Source organism: Bufo bufo, chromosome 5 (genome assembly GCF_905171765.1).
Source record: "Bufo bufo chromosome 5, aBufBuf1.1, whole genome shotgun sequence".
NCBI classification, from domain to species: Eukaryota; Metazoa; Chordata; class Amphibia; order Anura; family Bufonidae; genus Bufo; species Bufo bufo.
The window spans coordinates 104,960,834-104,985,442 of NC_053393.1; the positions used below are offsets into that span (position 1 = coordinate 104,960,834).

Consider the following 24,609-nt stretch of genomic DNA (forward strand, 5'->3'; position numbering starts at 1 on the left):
AAATTACTGTATACTGTATATGCCATACGGAAAAACAGAACGGAAAAACGGAACGGAAACGGAAACAAAAAACGGAACAACGGATCCATTTAAAACGGACCGCAAAACACTAAAAAAGCTATACGGTCGTGTGAAAGAGGCCTTATGCTAAAACATAACTTTTATTTGATTGCTCTGATACCTAAACACCTAAAGGAGAAAAAGAATTTAAAAAATCTGCTGTTTCTCTAGATGACCTTATGTTGATAGTAGTGTTAATAGAGTCTCAAGGGTCTAAAAAAGCAGGTACCCTACTTTTATAGACCTTTGAGACTCTATTACCACTACTATCAACATAAGGTCATCTAGAGAAATAGCAGGAGTTGCAGGAGGGAGAGGAGTAGCTTGTGCAGGAGGATGATTATAATGATGGCCAACACCGGCCATGATGACCAATCATCTCAGTAGAACTGGCTCTTTGGGCACAATGAAGAGAATGGAAAGCTTTATGCTTGATTGCTTACATAATGAAAGGCGTATTCTTACCAAGTTACCATAAAGCAATCTGATGATTACTGGATAGCCATCCGTTTAGACTATTGCTATCTAAGTAAATATGGGAATGTTTTTCTGTTGCTGAAAGGGAGGAAAAATTGCTTTATTACCAGGATACACTGTGTTCTAAGCTGGCTGTGGCTTTTGACAAGCAGACACCTGCGTGTCTGACCAGGAGGCCTCTCTCCGCCCCCAGCAGAGGGACTTACTTTCTGCCATCTCTGTGACCACAAGCAGCAGAAGCCACAGCAGCCAGTTCAGTATCATCAACATGATGGAGAAATTTTCCATGTACCGTTCCAGGCTGACGCAAATCAGCAAACAAGATGTACCACCTGAACCCCCAGGTTAAGTCCTACCTGGACTCTAGCCTTTCATGGCACCTACCACGTTCCTTGACCCCATGGTCTTCTGGGCAGGCAGATTAGAACAGTGGCCGGAACTGACCCAGTGTTCTCTCTCTCCCTCTACTCTCATCCATCCTCCAGTGTCATCTCAGAAATGTTTTTTTGAGAGCATCTGGTGGCATTGTGACATCCAAATAAAGTTGTCCTCAGTCAGTGTACAAAACATCACTTTTGTCAAATTGAACACGGCATGGATCTGTGAGGATTTTCTCATATCTCCAGCTAAGACCGATGAATAGATCTGCCCTTGTTGACTGTGCCCCATTATGCCATTGCAGCTGTCTGCCTGCCTACCATCATGTTTTGTACTGTACCATATGGCTGCTGCTTTCATCATCATGCCACTGTCCCTGCCTACCTGCCTACCATCATGGTCTTTACTGTATGGCTCTTGCTGCCTCCAACGCAGCTGCTACTCCCTGCTGTAAATTTCCCTACCGCCACTTTGATTACTCCTACTGCTATTACCATTACCACTACACAGCCATCACTACCACTTCTACCTCTAAACAACCACATACAAATTTACTGACTTTTCTGTTCCATCCTGAACTAATGCTGCTGCTACCACTGCAGCCACATGCCACTATTACCCTACCCTTTCCACATCCACACTGTACTGCTTCCAAATAAAAGGTAGAATTTTCCAGGCTTGTTTAGAACAAGCCTCTGTTTCTTCTGACAAGTAATACTTGTGTGTATAAATAAGAGCAGACATTCTGCCCCACTTAAGGGATAATTTTTGGATGTTTGTGCAGCACAAGTTACTTTTTTTCTGATATGTGTATAAGTATAAGCAGGTGTTCTGCTCTGGTTACGGCATAATTTTTCAATACTTTCTTCTGACGTTAACATGTGTATGTGTGTATAGACAGGGGCAGGGATCTGCCCTCATTAAAGCATAATTTTTGGATGCTTGGTCCCAACAATCCACTGTTTATTTCCCATAACACTGTGTGTGTTTAAACACCATCTGTCCCTGATAAGGGATCATTTTTGGAAGCTTTCGAATATGAAAAAGCATAACATGTGACAGTGCAGAGTGTTTTTAAACTACTGTATATACTGTATGTTAGTGTCAATCTGACATTATTTGCTATCAATGTCATTGCATTCAAGAGCTTATGGAGATAGAGGAGAGAAAGAGCAAAAGTGTGTGAGTGACCTCAGAGTGTTATATACACATTTTCAGCCCATTTGGAGCATATTTGATTTCTGTAGAATTGATTTGGACATGAATCAAATTTTTAGAAAAACATTGATGAATCTGACTCAAAATGAATTTCAAGAAGTTCACCCATCTCTAGTCTGTACAGATCACTTTATCTGCTTATCATTACAGACAGAATTAGACTGACAGAATGACCGATATATAGCACAGGTTTGACCATTCACAGTAGGTGATATTACAGCTTATCTACTCCCTCCCTCTGCACAGGTCACAAAGCATGTCTAGAAAACTCTCTGATATTCAGCAAATTGAATTAAATCTGCAATCAAAATATAAAAAAATGAGATAAAAGGATATATGTCACTATGTGGTTTTCCTGGCAGAAAAATATAGGTGACATATTCCCTTTAACTGATAGGTATCATAAATGTTTACAGCAGGAAGTAAGACACTCCAGCTCCAGGTTGGCACTGGATATTCTCCTGTGACATAAAAATACAACTGAAATCTGTAGCCAGAGCTGGCAAACTGAGCAATTGCCCAGGGCCCCAATCCTCTAAGGGCTTCAGTCTCCACAGATCTTTCAACAGAAAGGAACTCCAGAGTGGGGAATTTCCCAGCTTAGGAGTCCCTGCTCTGACTCCATATATGGATGTGTCAGTGTTTTGAACAGGAAAGGGGTATTCCCAAGCATAATCACTATGCTTAGGGACACCCTGCATGTACAAGTCTAATTTAGAGTATTTTTGAAATGTTTGTGTGGGAATTTGAACTCACAACCATCTACATTAAAGGCAAGGACCTTAACCACCTATAGAGCTCAGTGCTAAGTCATTGCTGACTTCTAGAGAAACTTCTATGAGGTTTTTAATACAAGAGAAACTTCTATGATGTTTTTCAGCAATGATTTAGATATAGCCCTAAATCCCTCCCTCTGCACAGGTCACAAAGCATGTCTAGAAAACTCTCTGATATTCAGCAAATTGAATTAAATCTGCAATCAAAATATAAAAAAATGAGATAAAAGGATATATGTCACTATGTGGTTTTCCTGGCAGAAAAATATAGGTGACATATTCCCTTTAACTGATAGGTATCATAAATGTTTACAGCAGGAAGTAAGACACTCCAGCTCCAGGTTGGCACTGGATATTCTCCTGTGACATAAAAATACAACTGAAATCTGTAGCCAGAGCTGGCAAACTGAGCAATTGCCCAGGGCCCCAATCCTCTAAGGGCTTCAGTCTCCACAGATCTTTCAACAGAAAGGAACTCCAGAGTGGGGAATTTCCCAGCTTAGGAGTCCCTGCTCTGACTCCATATATGGACGTGTCAGTGTTTTGAACAGGAAAGGGGTATTCCCAAGCATAATCACTATGCTTAGGGACACCCTGCATGTACAAGTCTAATTTAGAGTATTTTTGAAATGTTTGTGTGGGGATTTGAACTCACAACCATCTACATTAAAGGCAAGGACCTTAACCACCTATAGAGCTCAGTGCTAAGTCATTGCTGACTTCTAGAGAAACTTCTATGAGGTTTTTAATACAAGAGAAACTTCTATGATGTTTTTCAGCAATGATTTAGATATGGCCCAGTGGTTAAGGCTCTTGCCTTTAATGTAGAAGGTTGTAAGTTCAAATCCCCACAGAAACATTTTCAAAATAAAGGCTAAATAAAAGGGGTGTACCTAACAGTGAAAACTTAGATTTTATTGAGAAAAAAAATGGAGCAAAACATAAGATATGACCAAATAACACCCATGTTAACCCATATCAATCTTTTTAACTTGTGTAATCAATATTTTTTGTTGCGAAAGGTGGCAACCCTAACAGCACCCCCGGTCAGGACGTCTATAGGCCCGCTCACTGCAGTAAGCTAAGCCTCATCAGGACTCACTTCATAAAAAATATTTTTTTTCTTTTGATCGCGATATTATGACCCTCATAACTTTTTTTATAGTTATGTCTACGGAGATGTGTGGGGGCTAATTTTTTGCAGAACGATTTGTCATTTTTGACAATACCATTTTGGGGTGTGTATGACTTGATCACTTTTTATTCAATTTTCTTGGGAGATAAAGTGATGGAAAAAACACAAATCTGCCTTTTTTTTTTTCTGTTACGACAGAAAGCCTAGTACAGGCTGTGGCTTATTTATAGAACATGGTGCTTTGGCCAATCTCCGCTGGGGGAAAAACGAGCCTAAAGAGGAATCCCACGCTTCCAGTTTTTAACACTCTCAGATGCCGTGAGTGAGGGGAACTCATTGCTGTGAGGGGAGGGGGCATGTGGCGTATTCTGGGGCCATGAGGGTGAAGAACTGTGTGAGGCGCTTTATAGGGTGTAAATCTGTGAGGGAGGGCTGGAATCGACAGAATGTAACTGTGTTGTTAGTACATTATTATAAGATTTGGGTGCCCCACTTTTGATTCTGCCCAGGGCCACATTTTGTCTAAAAGCGGCCCTGTCTGCAGCATACCCATCCCATGTTGATGTATCCTAAATTGAACTTTATAACTGCCATCCGTTTTACACAATTTTTTAGAATGTTTTCCCAAGTTAACAATCTCTTTTCATGGACTATTAGGGCATACAGATGTTTCCTGCTGTACACTCCTGCTCAAGAGGAACAATTGAGAGCCACCAGAAAGATAATTTGACTAGGCACTCATTAATTCTCCATTCTCATGTCTGCCCACAACTAGGTGATTTCAGTTGATATCAGATTTCAGCATCCAGACACTCTCAAGATAATTATAATTTGGGATAACCCCTAGGACTTTTTTGTGAAGTGCAATTTTTTAAGAATACTTCAATAGTAATATAATAATAGAGGGCATTGCGAGAAAAAGTCCCCAAGGACAATTTACCTGGCTCCGGCATTCAGTATATCCAGCAGGTCCTTAGGTGTCATGCTCATGCCCCACTCAGCTTTTATATTACTGCATATCTAAAAAAGATGATATTAGAATACATTAGAATAGTATAGCTAATATCTACTGCATTCCTACAGTAAAAGCAACTGTCTTTTTGTAAGAGTAAAGCTACTTTCACACTGACGGCAGCAGGGTTCACCGCCGGAACAGCCTGTCAAATCCGTGTTAACGCTAGCCCATCGTGCCACCGGAAGTCCGCTCCAGCCCCACTCACTATAATGGGGGCAGGCCAGAGGTCCGGTCGCAGCACGACTATCAAGCCGAGAGGTGGCCGAACAAAAAATGCAGCAAGCTGTAGTTTTTGGCCTGCTTCCTCTCTGCATTTTTGCCATGCTGCGCCCAGACCTCTGGCCCGCCGGACCAGCCTGCCGGACCCTGCTGCTGCCAGTGTGAAAGTAGCCTAAGTTGCTTACAAAGAACATCTCTCCCTCAGGAGGACCTGGCATGTCCATACTGTATATAGTATAAGGTATCATGTAATACTTCATTTGCCCAGTGGTGGCACTATAGGAAAATTAAAACCGTATTGTCAGGTTTCCTCACAGATTGCAGATGATCAGAGTAAACAGTTTATTTTCATGGGTTCTTTCTGACACTAAAGGGATTTCCAACGCAAATAATTGTGATATGTACTGCCATATATTACCTAAGCAATTATCGGTTGTTGTGTATAGTTATAATTAGTGTTGAGCGAAGCATTCAAAGCGGAATTCAGTTTGAGGCTTAGGAAAACTTTGATTCTAAACAAAGCCACATTTCCACTCGCTTTCTAACTAACATATCAAAAAATGGAGGCTGCACGTGTTAAAAAGTGAAAGTAAGGAGCCTGGAAATGCGCGGTCACCCATAATGCCGTGCAGCCAGCAAATCCACAGAGAGCCATCCCCTGTGATGTCACAGCCCTATAAAAGCCTCATCCCGCACAGTCTCTGCCATTGTCCTATGAGATGAGCATAGGGAGAGACGTGGCAAACACTCATGCGCTAAAGACAGTGTTGCTGCAATAATCCAGCAGCCATGTTTGAGCCATCCACCATGTTCTGCCATATTGTCTGAACCCTAATAATTTAAAAAGCAAAATACCCCTAGGTTCATAGTAGGGAGGGATCCCTGACCTTATGCAGGGATTATGGTTATCCCTGTTGTGGATCCCACAATTTGATTGCATTGAGGAAGGTTTTCCCACCTGAATGCTGTGTACCATCTCTGGTACAATCACACAAGAGGACAATGGCTGCTGCATACACTCTACGACCACCCTGATCCAGGTCGGGGGGAGCTGAAGCACACCCAGATGACCACGGCACCTGAAGGGTTCAAAGTCTGTTACCGGCATTACTGCCCGGTGTCTGCTCTTTAAAAAAGTTTGGCTACCAACTGAGATTTGGGCCATCAAGTGGGAAGAATATAATTAGACAGAGTGGCCTGGGTATACCTGGTTTATAGCAATTCGTGACAAATTCATTTGTAAGGAATAGAATTTCTAATCAAACTTTGATGAAGCTGCCGAAATGAATATTTTGAAACTTTACTCATCTCTAGTTATAATTATTGTAAGTATGTCTTATTTTTTCATGATTTGTTTTAGCCAATGTTAGAATTTTAGAATGTTTCCTAAGAATATCTAGGGATGTATGTGGGTTTCCAGGTGATTGCTTAAGTGTGACTGCGTGATGAATCAGTAGAATTGTGACACAGTTTGACAATAAAGATACATGGGTGGCAGCACAGCAATGTCTGCATTCAGGCCAGAGGTCAGCAATGAGGAAACAATACTATACAGTAACTACTGAAGAAGATTTTCATCTATAAAGAAAAATGAAATTTCACATAGAGTATTTCTCATTTATTAGGTATATAGAGATGTGATGGCACACTCACATGTGGTGTAAAAATGGAAAAGATGAGTATCTTTAGTTGTAATAAAATTATATTTATTGTTTGCACAAAAACGGGAAAGATCTTCTATGTTAATAAAGGTTGAAATGTCTTAAAAGTATTTAGTGAAGTATGCTATATGATCATAGATGGATGATGTTCCTGAATATGTAGGTTGTCCTTTGTTGGGATATAGAAGTATTCGTAGTGATATACTTGTAAGGTGCTAGCATAGATTGGACGAAGAGTATTCTGTGTAAGCTGAGTACATGCGGATGTCACATATAAACTGAATATACAAAGTGCTACGTGCAAGCTCAGTACATAAAAGTGCTATGTGCAAGCTCGATACATAAAAGTGCTATGTGCAAGCTCGATACATATAATAAGTTCTGTCAATCAGCTCAAACACTAACCACTGAGGAAGGAGCAAGTCACATGGGACGCCACGTGATATAAGCAAGTGACCACGTGCGACGCCATGTAGGTCCTTGCAGGAAAGAGCAAAGAAAAAAGCGTCGTGGAGCGGTAATGTACACAGTTTCTATTTTACACAGGCTGACATTTGAGTTAGTAAGTAAAGAGTATTAGTCTAGCAGAACAAGGGAGAAGACCAAGATGCGCAAGCTCCTCAGAGCTAGGCCCAAGTTTAGAAAACCTATGTCTCTGATTCTTCAGCTACAAAGAAATCAACTCTATTACCAGCGGGCCCCTGAGAGGAAGAGTCTAGTCATCTTAGAAGGTCCAGAAGCATGCAGATTGAGCAAGTTTCAGACAGCAAGGTATTTGTTGTTTATGTCAGGAAGGCTTTGCTGCTCTGGAAAGGATTATTGAAGTTTTGAAAAATTGTTAGAAGAATATGGTAACTTGTGAATTTGATGTTATGTTCACATGATGAATACATATACAGGTGAAACTCGAAAAATTAGAATATGGTGCAAATGTCCATTTATTTCAGTAAGGCCTCATGCACACGACCGTGCCGTTTTTTGCGGTCTGCAAAAAATGGAAGCCGCCCGTGTGCCTTCCCCAATTTGCGGAACGGAACGGGCGGCCGTCAATATAATGCCTATTCTTGTCCGCAAAGCGCGGACAAGAATAGGATATGTAATAGTTTTTTTTTAGCGGGGCCGCGGAACCGAGCAACTGATGAGGACAGCACATGGAGTGCTGTCCGCAACTTTTGCGGCCCCATCGAAGTGAATGGGTCCGCATCCGAGCCGCCAAAATGGCGGCTCGGATGCGGACCCAAACAACGGTCATGTGCATGAGGCCTTATGCAAATTAAAAGGAATTGCATTAATGCAGCTTAAAATTAGAATTTTGTGAAAAGGTTCAATATTCTAGGCTCAAAGTGTCACACTCTAGTCAGCAAATTAATCCATATCCCCTGAGCAAAGGGTACCTGAGATTGTGACTTTGGGGTTTCATAAGCTGTAAGCCATAATCATCCAAAATATATCAAATAAAGGCTTGAAATGTCTCGCTTTGCATGTAATGAGTCTATCTCATATATTAGTTTCACCTTTTAAGTTGCATTACTGAAATAAATGAACTTTGCACGATATTCTAATTTTTCGAGTTTCACCAGTAGATACACAGAGGATAAGTATAGATTTTCAGTGGAAAAATCACAGGTTTTGGAATTTTTGCATGAGAGGAAAGAGAAAAGGAAGGGAGCAATGTCAGGGGTTTATAACTTAGGGTACTTTCACACTTGCGTTGTGAGGATCCGGCAGGCAGTTCTGTCGCCGGAACTGCCTGCCGATCCGGAAATCCGTATACAAACGGATATCATTTGTAGACGGATCCAGATGCGGATCCCTGACAAATGCATTGAAATACTGGATCCATCTCTCCAGTGTCATCTGGAAAAACGGATCCGGTATTTATTATTTTCACATTTGTAAAGGTCTGCGCATGCGCAGACTAGGAGACCGGATTTGTCAATGCGGCAATTTTAATGCTGGATCTGGAACTAATACATTTTAATGTAAATTAAATAAAGGCAATTGTTCCGGAATTTTGGACGGAGAAAATACTGCAGCATACTGTGGTTTTTTCTACGGCCAAATACTGTAAGAGGGACTGAACTGATGCATCCTGATGCATACTGAACGGAATGCTCTCCATTCAGAATGCATTAGGATTAAACTGATCAGTTCTTTTCCTAGGATGGAACTCAATACCGGAAAAGAATAACGCTAGTGTGAAAGTACCCTTAGGGTGCATTCACATCACCGTTTAGCTTTCCGTTCTTCTGATCCGTCAGAAGAAGAAAGAAAGAAAAAAAAAAACAGGATCCAGTTAAAAAACGGATCCTGTTGCATCAGTTGTCATCTGTTTGAGCCATTTCCGACAGAGATCCGTTTTTTACATGGGAAAAACTGCATGCAGTACTTTTGTTTCCATCTAAAAAAAAAGGATCTCAGACGGAAATGGCTCAAACGGATGACAACTGATGCAACAGGATCCGTTTTTTTACTGGATCCTGTAAAAAAATGGATCCTATGCAATACTATGCATAAGGGCTTATTCACACGACTGTTGCCCCTCCGTTGCCATATTGCAGCCCACATACGGCAGGTCCGCAATACACGGGGCAACGACCCTGTGCATTCCGCATCATGGATGTGGACCCATTCACTTGAATGAGTCTGCAAATCCTCACCGCCAAAAGATAGAACTTGCTCTATATTTTTGCAGAACGGACGGATCGCGGACCCCATTCAAGTGAATAGGGTCGCGATCTGCACGCGGCAGCCCCACGGCCGGTGCCCATGCATTGCAGACCGCAATTTGCGGTCCACAGCACGGGCACGGAGGGGCAACGGTCGTGTGAACAAGCCCTAACTGATACAACAGGATCCGTTTTTTTACAGGATCCTGTATTTTTTTTTTTTCTCTCTCTTCTTCTGACTGATCAGAACAACATAAAGATAAACGGTGATCTGAATGCCCCCTTAATAGTGAGGTCCAGGAGGTTTATGGAAGATGTAAAGAGTCAGCAGAAATGATTTTGTGATAAGGGCCCTATTTTTTACTTACAGTAGAAATGTATTTATAATAAGACCAGAGAAGTTTCACCAGATCTATCACAGTGTTTCATGCAGTTTATGATTAGTCATAGACTATATCATGCTCCTAAACTATTAAGTACTTTCTTGTTTAATAAAAATGCTACTTGCAAAAATGTACATGATGCTGACCTTCCTTCTACCTGTTATAAGGATCTCACAGAAGGACAATACTGTGCCAAAACTAAAAATTCTCACTGCCTAAGTGGACGGTTAAAACAAAACAAAATCTTTATTAGAAATGCTTGAATAAAATAGGCCTATTCCTTCTCTTAGTTGCAGAGATAGGCAGATTGTGGGAAATAGTGTGTTGGGGGGTACTGCATAGCTATATTGACCCACTCAACATCAGTAATGGTCCCTTGGGAGGCGGGTATGCTATCTGAAATCAGCAATAGCCCCCAGATTTCAGCCTACTATGTTTGTGGACCCAATTCCCACAAATTATGTTTAATGTGCACCACAAACTGATGACCCAGGACAGGATAAGGCTACTTTCACACTAGCGTTCGGGGCTCCGCTTGTGAGCTCCGTTTGAAGGCTCTCACAAGCGCCCCTGAACGGATCCGTACTGCCCTAATGCATTCTGAGTGGATGCGGATCCGCTCAGAATACATCAGTCTGGCAGCGTTCAGCCTCCGCTCAGCAGGCGGACACCTGCTCTTGCAGCGATCGGGTGTGCGCCTGGCCGTGCGGAGGCAAACGGATCCGTCCAGACTTACAATGTAAGTCAATGGGGACGGATCCGTTTGAAGTTGACACAATATGGCTCAATTTTCAAACAGATCCGTCCCCCATTGACTTTCAATGTAAAGTCTGGACGGATCCGTCTGAACAACTTTCACACTTAGAATTTTTTCTAAACTATAATGCAGACGGATCCGTTCTGAACGGATCCAAACGTCTGCATTATAGGAGCGGATCCGTCTGTGCAGACACCAGATGGATCCGCTCTGAACACAAGTGTGAAAGTAGCCTGAGGTGTACCTGTATAAATTCACCTGGATGACCAGGGTGCACCATATAGTCTAATGTAGATTGTACCCTAATCTTCACCCATGGACCTTTTCCTAGTGCCGACCACGCTGCACAACACACGTGCAGCATCTACCGCTGGCTCCCAGTCAGAATTAGGCTACCGCTTTTCAGACCTTACGCCTATGCTCCTGATGAAGTGTCCAACAGAAACGTGTTGAGCTGGCTGAGATAGCTTAGTTAGGTATTATCTGGTGGTAGTTTGTGCTTCAGTTACATGCCGCTAAACAGTAATTGTACCAACCAATTGGACATGAGAAAAGGTCCATAGGTGAAGATTAGGGTACAATCTACATTAGACTAGATGTGCCAGTCAATAGGAACACAGCTTAGTATCCTGGGTGATATATGTAACTATATGGTGCACCCTGGTCATCCAGGTGAATTTATACAGGTACACCTTAGGCTACTTTCACACAGGGCTCTCACAAGCGGCCCAAAACGGATCAGTTCAGCCCCAATGCATTCTGAATGGAAAAGGATCCGCTCAAAATGCATCAGTTTGCCTCCGTTCAGCCTGCTTGCAGTGTTTTGATGTCTGCCTGGCGATGCGGAGCCAAACGGATCCACCCTGACTTACAATGTAAGTCAATGGGGACGGATCCGTTTTCACTGACACAATATGGTGCAATTAAAAAAGGATCCGCCTCCCATTGATTTTCAGTGTAAGTCAAAACTGATCCATTTGCATTATCATGAACAAAAAATAAATAAAAAATTTTTGTTCATGGTAATGCAAACGGATCCGTTCTGAACAGATACAACAGATACAAGCGTTTGCATTATAGGTGCGGATTTGTCTGTGCAGATAAAAGACGGATCCTAACGCAGGTGTGAAAATAGCCTTATCCTGTCCTGGGTCGTTAGTCTGTGGTGCACATTAAACATAATTTGTGGGAATTGGGTCCACACACATAGTGGGCTGATATCTGGGCCCTATTGCTGATTTCGGATCACATACCCCCTCCCAAGGGACCATTACTGATGTTGAGTGGGTCAATATTAGAGATGAGCAAATTTAAAAAAAAATTGATTTGCCTGTTCACCACAAATAAATGCACCAGTGAAGTGCGTATATATTTTTCTTTCTCTACTGAAATAGGCCACTAAACTCTTTCAACACATATAACTGCAGAAGTGAACTGAGAATATATTTTTTTGTTTGTACTGAAATAGGCCACTAAACACTTTCACCAGTGATGTATATAAATTATTTTCCTATTTTGATATTCTAACCTAATAATATCTTTTGTTATAATGTGACAAGTTATTTCCACTCACATGTATTGTTAAGCTTGTATTGCTTTATATCAACGCTGAATATATTCATTTGCATGTATCATTGTGTTTATTTACTTATTTATGTTTATAACCTTGTAACCAATAAATCTGCATATTTTTATAATCATTAACATCATCTCACGTCAAAAGAACTTATCTGAGGAAATAGTCGGACTCAGAGGTGAATTGTATCGATTAGTTTGTCTACAACTCACCAGGTCATGATTTCAAGAATTTATGACAAATTATATACATTTTATTTTTTCAGGGTTAATTATTTTATGACCATAATTAAGAATTCTTAATTGAATTATTATCGCCCGACACACCACAAATAACTGCAACAGTGAACTGCGTATAAATTTTTCTTTCTGTACTGAAATAGGCCACTAAAAGCTTTCACCACATATAACAGCAGAAGTGAACTGAGATTATATTTTTCTTTTTGTACTTAAAAAGGCCACTAAATGCTTTTACCACAAATAACTGCAACAGTGAACTGCGTATATAGTTTTCTTTTAGTACTGAAATATGTCACTAAACGCTTTTACCGCAAAGAACTGTAACAGTGAACTGCGTATATAATTTAATTTTTCTAAAGAAATACGCCACTAAACGCTTTCAACGCATATAGCTGCTGAAGTGAACTGCGTAAATATTTTTCTTTGTGTACTGAAATACGTCACTAAACGCTTTCACTACATATAACTGCAGAAGTGAACTGAGAATATATTTTTCTTTTTCCACAGATATAAGCCACTGAAGGCTTTTCAACATAGCACTTGCACCCCAAGAACAAATTGCTGGAATGACAGAGCTGTATAATGGCTATTTGGATCCCCAAATAATCTTTTCCTGCACTTGTAAATCGCTTTTCTATCACTGTCCCTAGCGCCTTCTGACGTCTCTCCCTGCACTAAGATGCTGTGAAATAATTCCTCCCTATCCTTTCCCTGCACTTATAAATTGTTTTTTCAGTTTTTTTTTGTCACAATCAGGTTTTTCCTATTGTTGTCCCTAGAGCCTTCTCATGTCTGTCCCTGCACTCCGAACGCTGGAAAATGTCCTAATCCAAGATGGCCGCCGTATTTATAGGGCTGTGACATCAAAGGGCTGGCTGCTGATTGGCTGCATGCATGGCATTATGGGTCATCCCACCTTCACACAGTTCCTTGCCCCATGTCCTTACACGTGTAGCCACCATTTTAGCCGCCATTTTAGGAAAAATTTGAGGAAATTTGCATTCGTTGCGAATCAAATTTTTCCTGAAATTCGGATCGAATTCCACTTCATCAGCTATGATTTGCTCATCTCTAGTCAATATAGCTATTCAGTACCCCCCAACACACTATTTACCACAATCTGCCTATCTCTGCAACTAAGAGAAGGAATAGCCCTATTTAATTCAAGCATTTCTAATAAAGATTTTTAGTTTTTTTTTTAACTATCCACTTAGTCAGTGAGAACTGTTATAAGAATGCCTTAAAATGAGTCTAGCCAGCAAAAGTGGCAATATGGAAACATTAGTAAGTGCCTTGTATTAACTTTCTTTACATGATAAATGCCATTTCTGAAGTGAGAAAACACCTTTAACAAAAAGTGGTCTCATCTACAGTAAGTATAGCCCAACACAATCCAAGTAAATAAATAACACACAGTTATAGTTTTCATGTCTTTGGTTCAGCACATTCAGTAAACATTTACAGTGCATGATATTGTCGTAGATATTGGTGAACTTTTCTTCACTTGAATTGGAGCTGAAATGCAGTATGCATCATGGCCACTACACAGTGGATCAGGGGCGGACACAGACAGCAGAGGGCCTCTGTGCAAAGGATGTACCTGGGCCCCCCACATACACCCCTACAGACATAAATATATACGTGCAAAATAAAATAAAAATCTTGATAATATGGGTCAATATGTTTATATATTTTTTCATACTAGGCCACGCCTCGAACTCCTCCCTAGGCCAGCACATAGTAGTAACGCCCACACTATGCCCCCTTCAATAGCACTTATGCCCAGATATGTGCCCCTTCACAGTAGTTATATCCAGATATGTGCCCCTTCACAGTAGCTATGCCCAGATATGTGCCCCTCACAGACTTTATACCAGATATGTGCCCCTTCACAGTAGCTATGCCCAGATATGTGCCCCTCACAGTACTTATATCCAGATATGTGCCCCCTCACAGTAGCTATGCCCAGATATGTGCCCCCTTCACAGTACTTATATCCAGATATGTGCCCCCTCACAGATGGTGGAGACCGTTCAGATCCTGTGGTCCATATTAATGCCCCCTAAATGCCCTCACACAGTAATTATTGCCCCTCTGTGCCACCACACAGTAGTAATATCCACATTGTGCCCTGTCACAGTAGTTATGCCAGATATGTGCCCCCTCACACAGACCCATTGAAATGAATGGGTCTGGATTCAGTCTGGATGATATGCATTTGCTGCACACATCGCATCCAGTAGGAAAATTCGCTATTGAAAGAGGATTTAATCTGACATCACACGTGGAGGGACACCGGTGCATGCCATCTGCCGACACCAGACAAAGCAACCATGCGACGCTCAGCAAGTATGAGGGGGTGAGATAAAAAAAATAAAAAAGAGAGAAGAAAGACACAGAGAAAAATCAAGAAATGAGAGGGAAATACAGAGAGAGAGGTAAAGGTAAAGGGAGAAAGAGAAAGAGAGAATGAGAGAGAGAGACAGAGCGGAATGAGAAAGAGACATTTTATTTTTTCCTTTTGAGCTGTGTTTTCTACTCGGAGTAAATAGGGCACAGGTGACTTGAATGTTATTCTAAAATATGTAACTAAACAGTAAATGGAAACCAATAAGAGCTTGTTTAAGCACTGCAGAGATCAATGAACTTGAGAACATAATAAACTGGAGCCTGCAAAGAATCAATTCACAATTGTGGAAGGGAATATATCACTTGAATAAAACATATCTGGTTAAACTAGCACAAGAATTTTTACTGATTTTCCCCAGCATTCACGTAACATGATGCAACAGTCCCATTTATGTTTCAATCATTTCTTTTAAGATATAACAGAATAGTTTTTTTGTCTTCGATGGTTGGGGGAAGGGAATAGAGAAAAATAAGATGTAACATTTAGAATTCTTACTAAATATGTCTGTAATGCAGTTTTGAAATTCTAGGTTGTGCAGTGTGTTTGCTAAAAGGTGTGTGGCTGGGGAATTATCATGTAGAATCCGTACAATAAACACACCCTGACTTTAATTTATGGTGAAGAGTCAACAAGCTTTATATAGACTAAGCCTTAGCCGGAAGTTGGCAAACAACCCTTTTGCCTTGGTTACGAGATTGAATTTGTGTCTTTATTACTTGCCCTGTCCACTTATATGTTATTGCTGATATCTGTGAAATTTCCATTTTGATCCTACTTGGAAAAAAAAGAAAAATCATCAAAGAAACTTTGCACAATTTTAACTGCACTGATAAAATGTTTCTATGTTTTTGATGGTCTTTCCTGAAGTTTTAGAAATCAATAGGAAGAAATATGTCCCTCTATTTATAACAAGTGTATCAAAGACTAGGGCTTCACATTATTTCATCTTTCCTTGGTACACCAAGTAGTCCTCCTTCAGGAAGAAGAAAATGGTTTACCTGGTGCCACCTATAGGTGACTATCAGGTAAGGCTACTTTCACATAGCAATCTGGATGGGCAGTTCCGGCAGAGAACAGTCTGCTGGAGTTCTCTGGATCTGGCAAAGCCGGATAGTGCCGCTTACCCGCCGGACCCCATTGTCTATAATAAGTATTGGAGGGGATCTAGCCGTTACTAATTAGCATACAGGGCGGCAAAAGAGAACGATGGGCACAGCGCCGCAACGGAGAAGCCGATCTGAATACATTTGCGCAGGTACATCTACTGATCATGCCCTACACTGCTAGGTACTAATATTGTTATGTCAGGACCAGTGAAAGGTCCTCTTTAAACCAGTGTATTCATGATTACTTCCTGCATTCAAGTTTAGAATTTTAAATGAAAATACTAGGAATATATCATGTTTTATCACTCTCTATCTTGCGACCGCAGATTTTTATAGATAGGTTTCACACACAAATGATAGATTTATAATATGTGCACTCATAGCTGTAAATTCCTATAGTCTTATATTCCTCTATATTCTTTCCACTCCTGTAATAATGACAGCTTGGCTTACATCTCTGCATTTTTCATCAACACCTTCTCTGTATCTTGTCTCTTGATTACGATCCCCCCCCATGTCACTGTAAGACATGACAGCATTGCTTCTTGTTGAGATCTATAGGTCATCTGTCTGAGCGTGCTAAGTTTAATTTTCATTTATTTTCTGACAACGCTGTCTTTTAGTTGTTGCATCTAAGAGAAAATTGAGTTTATTGCCCATTCACATAACCACATCATTAAGCAACCGTTTCATTTACTGTACATACAGGATGGTTACTGGGCTTATAGATACCACCACCCACCCCCGCCCCCACACCTTTTCAATTTTCATCTACATCTTTTTTAGGATAGCAACTTTCGATATGATACTCAGAGTTTTTTTCCCATAGTGTGGCCAGTGAGGAATGACCAAATGTCTGCTCATCTACACTACATTTGTATTGAAAAAAGCATACAAATGTTTTACCCACATCACTCAAATGGGAACACAGAAAAAAAATGTATGAACAAGTGTAAATGCAGCGCTAAGACAATTCTCGGCTCTGAATGTGATCAGAATTTATTATTTCTTACAATATTACTTTTGCATTGTTAATTTTATCTACTATATACTAGTATGGATACATAGTTGTTTTTTCTTTCTTGCATAGTTATTTAACCCCTTTAAAAACACAGCTATTTTGGGCAATTTTTTGTTTTCATTTTTTTCTCACAAAATTTTTTAAAAGGGCTTTTGTATTGTAGAATGAGTACTTTTTAATGACACCAATTTGGGGTAAATATGTGTTGAAAAATATTTATTCATTTATTTAGTGTTGTGGAATGGAAACAAACAGCAATTCTACAATAGTTTTTTTTTATATATATTTTGTTTTCTTCTTTACAGGATTCATTAAACCGTATAAAAGAAACGCTAACATTATTCTGCAGGTCGTTATGTTTACAGCAATACCAATAAAAACACATTAAAATAATAATTTGTTTTTGTGTCTCCATATTATGAGAGCAGTAACTTTTTTTGCTATCAGTGGAATGAATGAAGGCTTGTTGTCAACAGAACAAATTTTATTTTTCATTGGCAATGTTTTAGGATACATTGGACTTACATTGGATTAACATTTTGCTTTTTTGGATAGGGGATAACCCCCCCCCCCCCCTCTCTGCCCCCAATATTCTGCCTTTTTATATTGCATTCACTATGTGAAGCAAATAATGAATTGAATAGCATGATGATATCAAGATACCAATTATATGTAGGCATTCCACAACGGCCATGCTTTCTATTCGACTTAGAGGTCACTATTTCCGGTGACATCAAAGGAGTTAAACATCTTAGTTATCTCCAAAAGCAGAGTATCAAGTCTAATATACAGCTGACACCCACTATTAATGACTCTGGCTGCTTATTTTCAGGTATCTAAAGCTAGTTCACACTAGCATCATGCCTTCCATTTATGAAGAAACAGCAATTTTCCAGAACAAACCTCACTGACTTGGGAGACTCAGGTCTCCATCAGTATTCAGGTACTTTCGAAGGCAATAAGCGTGGGTTCACATCACATTTTATGCCTCCGTTTGACGTACACGTTAAGAAAAAAAAGGATACAAAAACGCACCACACCACGTTATTGTATCCTGCACAGTCTGGTAAAAAATGTATACTTTTTTTTCACAATGGAACTCTATGGGAAACAAATGCCACTGTCTAGTATCAGTCTGAGGCATCCGTTTAACGTATAAGTTTCTTGTATATGTTAAACCATCAGGAAAAACGTGATTTGAACCCACCCTGATAGTACTTCAAAATACACTATTCTTGCCATCAAAAATACTAGAAATAATGACAGACCAAAAAAACATGACAGTGTGAACAGAGTCTAATAACTGTAATTTGTAAAGTGGTGTAGACTGAATAATTAACATTTTCAAAAATTTGATTCGATATGAATATATTCACGGCGAATTACCTGGCTGCTAAGAGCCTTTATAGTGGTGTAGAACACTGTGCCTTGTAGTAACATGCATAAGGAGTCTGCTTTGGTAGTAAAATAATACTGTGAGTTCGTTTAACATGCAGATGACAGGCGTCACTCTTAGAATCACTGCACACTTCACTTATTAGGGCAGTCACGGGGCCAAAATAACTCAAGTATGAACTCAGCCTTACAGGTCAATGTTAGCACCAAGAAGAAGCGCACTCCTTTTACACCTTCTCCAGCTGATTCCACATAGATGTCTACAGAACCTTTTCTATTAAACGTGTATACAAGCCCCCCGGACAGAGTGGAGAGGGTGTCAGCAGTAAGTTTGTGTTGATGTCACTGATTAATTTGCCCTTCCTCTGGTCCGTCAGAACAATAACCCACAAAAAACTGATCCTGTCTGTGGAACATACGCCTTCACTCGGTCAACATTTGCTCAGTAATCCATCAGTATTGCCAAATAAAAACAGGAGTGGATCTAAAACAGAGATGACACGTGAATTGAATATTTGCATGTCTTCTGTGTTTTGTACCCACTCCTGCTTTTGGCTACCAAATCATGAGCCAATTCTGATGGGACCATACAGGCCTTACAGCTGATACACAGAGGGGATCAGTTGTGCGTCTCATTTTTCCTTCCTCTTATAGATCAGAAGAAAGGTCAAATAAATTATGTCAGCCAGGTCGAAAGGCAAAATAGTGGCTTAGTCATTAAGTGGGGAGGGTGGGAATAGCATGAGAAGCTCACAGAGTGGACCTATCACATAATGGTGAGGTGGAAGCAGCATAAGGAGACCATAGAGTGGCCCACTCACAGAGTCTGGAGAAGGCGGCAGCATCAGGAGGCCACAGAGTGGCACGACGATGAAAGATTGTGGAGGTGGCAGCAGCAGCATGAGGCGGCCACAGAGTGGCACCACGACAAAGTGTGGAGTTGGCAGCAGTATGAGGAGGCCACTGAGTGACACAATGACCGAGTCTGGAGTTGGCAGCAGTATGAGGAGGCCACCGAGTGGTACAATGACCAAGTCTAGACTTTGCAGCAGTATGAGGAGGCCACCGAGTGGCACAAATAACAGAGTCTGGAGTTGGAAGAAGCATGAAGAGACCACAGAGTGGCCAAGTGATAGAGTGTGGAGGTGGCAGCAGCAGCAGCATCAGGGGGAGGCCACCAAGTGGCACAATGACCGAATCTGGAGGTGGCAGCAGTATGAGGAGTCCACCGAGTGGCACAATGACAGAGTCAGGAGTTGGCAGCAGTATGAGGAAGCCAAAGAGTGGCACAATAACCAAGTCTGGAGGTAGCGGCAGCATCAGGAGGCCACAGAGTGGCATGACTACAAAAGATTGTGGAGGTGGCAGCAGCATGAGGAGGCCAAAGAGTAGCATGACGATGAGAGAATGTGGAGGTTTCAGCAGCATGAGGAGGCCACATAGCATGAAGACAAAGTGTGGAGGTGTCAGCAGCATGAGGAGGCCAGAGTAGCATGACGATGAGAGATTGTGGAGGTGTCAGCAGTATGAGAAGGCCAAAGAGTGGCACAATGACCGAGTCTGAAGTTGGCAGCAGTATGAAGAGTCCACCGAGTGGAACAATGACCGAGTCTGGAGGTGGCGACAGCAGCAGCATAAGGAGTATATCACAGAGTGGCAAGGTGACATAGTGTGGCGATAGCAGTAGCAGCAGCAGCATCAGGTTACCACAGAGTGGCAAGGTGACATAGTGTGGAGATGGCAGTAGCAGCAGCAGCATCAGGATACCACAGAGAGGCAAGGTGACATAGTGTGGAGATGGCAGTAGCAGCAGCAGCATCAGGATACCACAGAGTGGCAAGATGACATAGTGTGGAGATGGCAGTAGCAGCAGCAGCAGAATCAGAATACCACATATGGTGACTGCATATGGTGCCAACATTGACCAAACGCTTTTGCCACAAATAAGTACAGAAAGAACTTCTGCCCACATATTCTACATATGGCCATATTAACCTCCTCCGGGGGCTTAACAAAAAACTGCCACACCGCCGAGTAGGTGATTTTCCCCCCAACAGCCCACACTGACTGACTGCTACTGACGCTGCTTCCGTGAACCTCTGCACCACTACTTCCCGGGCAGGTAGGCTGCTGCGAAGCAGGTGGTCTTCCCCAGGCACATTTGGCTTCTGACCTCCCACTGCTGCCACCCTGCTGACTCCCAACCATGCTTTCAACACATATAACCGTTGATGTGAGCTGAGAATATATTTTTCTTTTTTTACTGAAATAGGCCACTAAACGCTTTCAACACATTTAACCGCCGACGTGAACTGAGAATATATTTTTCTTTTTGTACTAAAATAGGCCACTAAATGCTTTCAACACACATAACTACTGAAGTGAACTGAGAATATTTTTTTCTTTCTGTATTGAAATAGGCCACTAATCTCTTTCAACACATATAACTGCAGATGTGAACTGAGAAAATATTTTTCTTTCTGTACTGAAATAGGTCAGTAAATGCTTTTAGCAGAAATAAATGCACTAATGAAGTGTATATATTTTTCTTTCTGTACTCAAATAGACCAAACGCTTTTGCCACAAATAAGTGCACCAGTGAAGTGCATATATTTTTTTCTTTCTGTACTGAAATAGCCCACTAATCGCTTTCAACACATATAACTGCAGAAGTCAACTGAGAATATATTTTTCTTTCTGTACTGAAATAGGTCAGTAAACACTTTTAGCAGAAATAAATGCACCAGTGAAGTGCGTATATATATATATATATATATATATATATACAGTATATATATGTTTCTGTACTGAAATAGACGACTAAACGCTTTTGCCACAAAAAAGTGCACCAGTGAAATGCGTATATTTTTTTCTTTCTGTACTGAAATAGGCCACTAAACGCTTTTTCTAGAAACAAATGCACCAGTGAAGTGAGTATATATTTTTCTTTCTGTACTGAAATAGGCCACTAAACGCTTTCAACACATATAACTGCAGTGAACTGAGAATATATTTTCTATTTGTACGGAAATGGGGCAGTAAACACTTTTAGCAGAAATAAATGCACCAGTGAAGTGCGTATATATTTTTCTTTCTGTACAGAAATAAGCCACTAAATGCTTTTGACACAAATTAGTGCACCAGTGAAGTGCGTATATTTTTTTATTTTTGTACTTAAATAGGCCAGTAAATGCTTTTGCCACAAATAACTGCACCAGTGAAGTGCGTATATTTTTTTCTTTCTGTACTGAAATAGGCCACTAATCGCTTTCAACACATATAACTGCAGAAGTGAACTGAGAATATATTTTACTGAAATAGGCCAGTAAACGCTTTTAGCAGAAATAAATGCATCAGTGAAGTGCGTATATATTTTTTCTTTCTGTACTGAAATAGGCCACTAAACGCTTTCGCCACAAATAACTACAACAGTAAAGTGCGTATACATTTTTCTTTCTGTACTGAAATAGGCCACTAAACGCTTTCAACACATATAATTGCAGAAGTGAACTGAGAATATATTTTTCTATTTCTACTGAAATAGGCCACTAAACGCTTTCAACAGATATAACCGCCGACGTGAACTGAGAATATATATATTTTTTTGCACTGAAATAGACCACTAAACGCTTTTGCCACAAATAACTGCACCAGTGAAGTGCGTATATTTTTTCTTTCTGTACTGAAATAGGCCACTAATCGCTTTCAACACATATAACTGCAGTGAACTGAGAATATATTTTCTATTTGTACTGAAATGGGGCAGTAAACACTTTTAGCAGAAATAAATGCACCAGTGAAGTGCGTATATATTTTTCTTTCTGTACTGAAATAAGCCACTAAATGCTTTTGACACAAATTAGTGCACCAGTGAAGTGCGTATATTTTTTTATTTTTGTACTTAAATAGGCCAGTAAATGCTTTTGCCACAAATAACTGCACCAGTGAAGTGCGTATATTTTTTTCTTTCTGTACTGAAATAGGCCACTAATCGCTTTCAACACATATAACTGCAGAAGTGAAATGAGAATATATTTTACTGAAATAGGCCAGTAAACGCTTTTAGCAGAAATAAATGCATCAGTGAAGTGCGTATATATTTTTTCTTTCTGTACTGAAATAGGCCACTAAACGCTTTCGCCACAAATAACTACAACAGTAAAGTGCGTATACATTTTTCGTTCTGTACTGAAATAGGCCACTAAACGCTTTCAACACATATAATTGCAGAAGTGAACTGAGAATATATTTTTCTATTTCTACTGAAATAGGCCACTAAACGCTTTCAACAGATATAACCGCCGACGTGAACTGAGAATATATATATTTTTTTGCACTGAAATAGACCACTAAACGCTTTTGCCACAAATAACTGCACCAGTGAAGTGCGTATATTTTTTCTTTCTGTACTGAAATAGGCCACTAATCGCTTTCAACACATATAACTGCAGAATTGAACTGAGAATATATTTTACTGAAATAGGCCAGTAAACGCTTTTAGCAGAAATAAATGCATCAGTGAAGTGCGTATATATTTTTTCTTTCTGTACTGAAATAGGCCACTAAACGCTTTCGCCACAAATAACTACAACAGTAAAATGCGTATACATTTTTCTTTCTGTACTGAAATAGGCCACTAAACGCTTTCAACACATATAATTGCAGAAGTGAACTGAGAATATATTTTTATATTTCTACTGAAATAGGCCACAAATTTTTTGTCACAAATTAGTGCACCAGTGAAGTGCGTATATTTTTTTCTTTTTGTACTTAAATAGGCCAGTAAATGCTTTTGCCACAAATAACTGCACCTGTGAAGTGCATATATATTTTTTCTTTCTGTATTGAAATAGGCCACTAAACGCTTTCGCCACAAATAACTACAACAGTAAAGTGCGTATACATTTTTCTTTCTGTACTGAAATAGGCCACTAAACGCTTTCAACACATATAATTGCAGAAGTGAACTGAGAATATATTTTTCTATTTCTACTGAAATAGGCCACTAAACGCTTTCAACAGATATAACCGCCGACGTGAACTGAGAATATATATTTTTTTTTGCACTGAAATAGACCACTAAACGCATTTGCCACAAATAACTGCACCAGTGAAGTGCGTATATTTTTCTTTCTGTACTGAAATAGGCCACTAATCGCTTTCAACACATATAACTGCAGAAGTGAACTGAGAATATATTTTACTGAAATAGGCCAGTAAACTCTTTTAGCAGAAATAAATGCATCAGTGAAGTGCGTATATATTTTTTCTTTCTGTACTGAAATAGGCCACTAAACGCTTTTGCCAGAAATAAATGCACCAGTGAAGTGCAAATATATTTTTCTTTCTGTACTGAAATAGGCCACTAAATGCTTTTGCCACAAATTAGTGCACCAGTGAAGTGCGTATATTTTTTTCTTTCTGTACTTAAATAGGCCACTAAACGCTTTTGCCACAAATAACTGCACCAGTGAATTGCGTATATTTTTTTTCTTTCTGTACACTTTCAAAACATATAACTGCAGAAGTGAACTGAGAATATATATTTTTCTTTTTCCACAGATATAAGCCTCTAAAGCAGGCGTGCACAACCTGAAGCCCGCCGGCCACATGCGGCCCCCAGAGCCAAGGTTTGCGGCCCCCATTTCCGCCCGCAGCGCCGCACGATGGATCATTACAGCTCCTGCCCCTGCACTGTTGCAGGAGCAGGACAGGTCCCCGGCTGTCAGTGACAGCACGAGACCCGAGGAGAAGGCAGAAGCAGTGTATCAGCGCTTCTGCCTTCTCCTCACACTGGTGAGCGCTATGCAGAGTGGACCCGGCTTGGGGGCAGAGGAGCGAAGATCTGCAGGTTCAGGAGACCCTGATCAGCTCTGCCTGTGTACAAAGCCCCCACAGCAGGCTGGTTTCCCCTGTAACTGGGGATCCTTTGGATACCCCAGTTACAGTGGAAATAGTGCAAAAAAAAAATTCTGTGTCTTTCAGTGACAAGTTATGTGGAAAAAATATATAAAAAAATAAGTGTAAAAAAATATTTTAAAGAAATATAATAAATCACAAATAATAGAAAAAAAAGAAATAAAATATGATGTGGCGAAAAAATAGAAAAAATAA

At 40.4% G+C, this 24,609-nt stretch overlaps 1 protein-coding gene across 2 annotated transcripts in view; it reads right to left on the reverse strand.

Annotated features, from left to right (window-relative positions):
- HNF4G (hepatocyte nuclear factor 4 gamma) overlaps nucleotides 1–24,609 on the reverse strand; it is a 178,500-nt gene that overhangs the window by 138,794 nt on the left and 15,097 nt on the right. The window contains exon 2 of one of the 2 annotated variants that reach the window (XM_040432972.1): nucleotides 4,985–5,064. The exons of the other annotated variant lie outside the window; for it this stretch is intronic. Coding sequence (XP_040288906.1) covers nucleotides 4,985–4,997 — 13 coding nt within the window. The 5' untranslated portion in view covers nucleotides 4,998–5,064. The remainder of the gene's footprint in view (nucleotides 1–4,984; nucleotides 5,065–24,609) is intronic. 2 annotated transcript variants of the gene reach the window in all.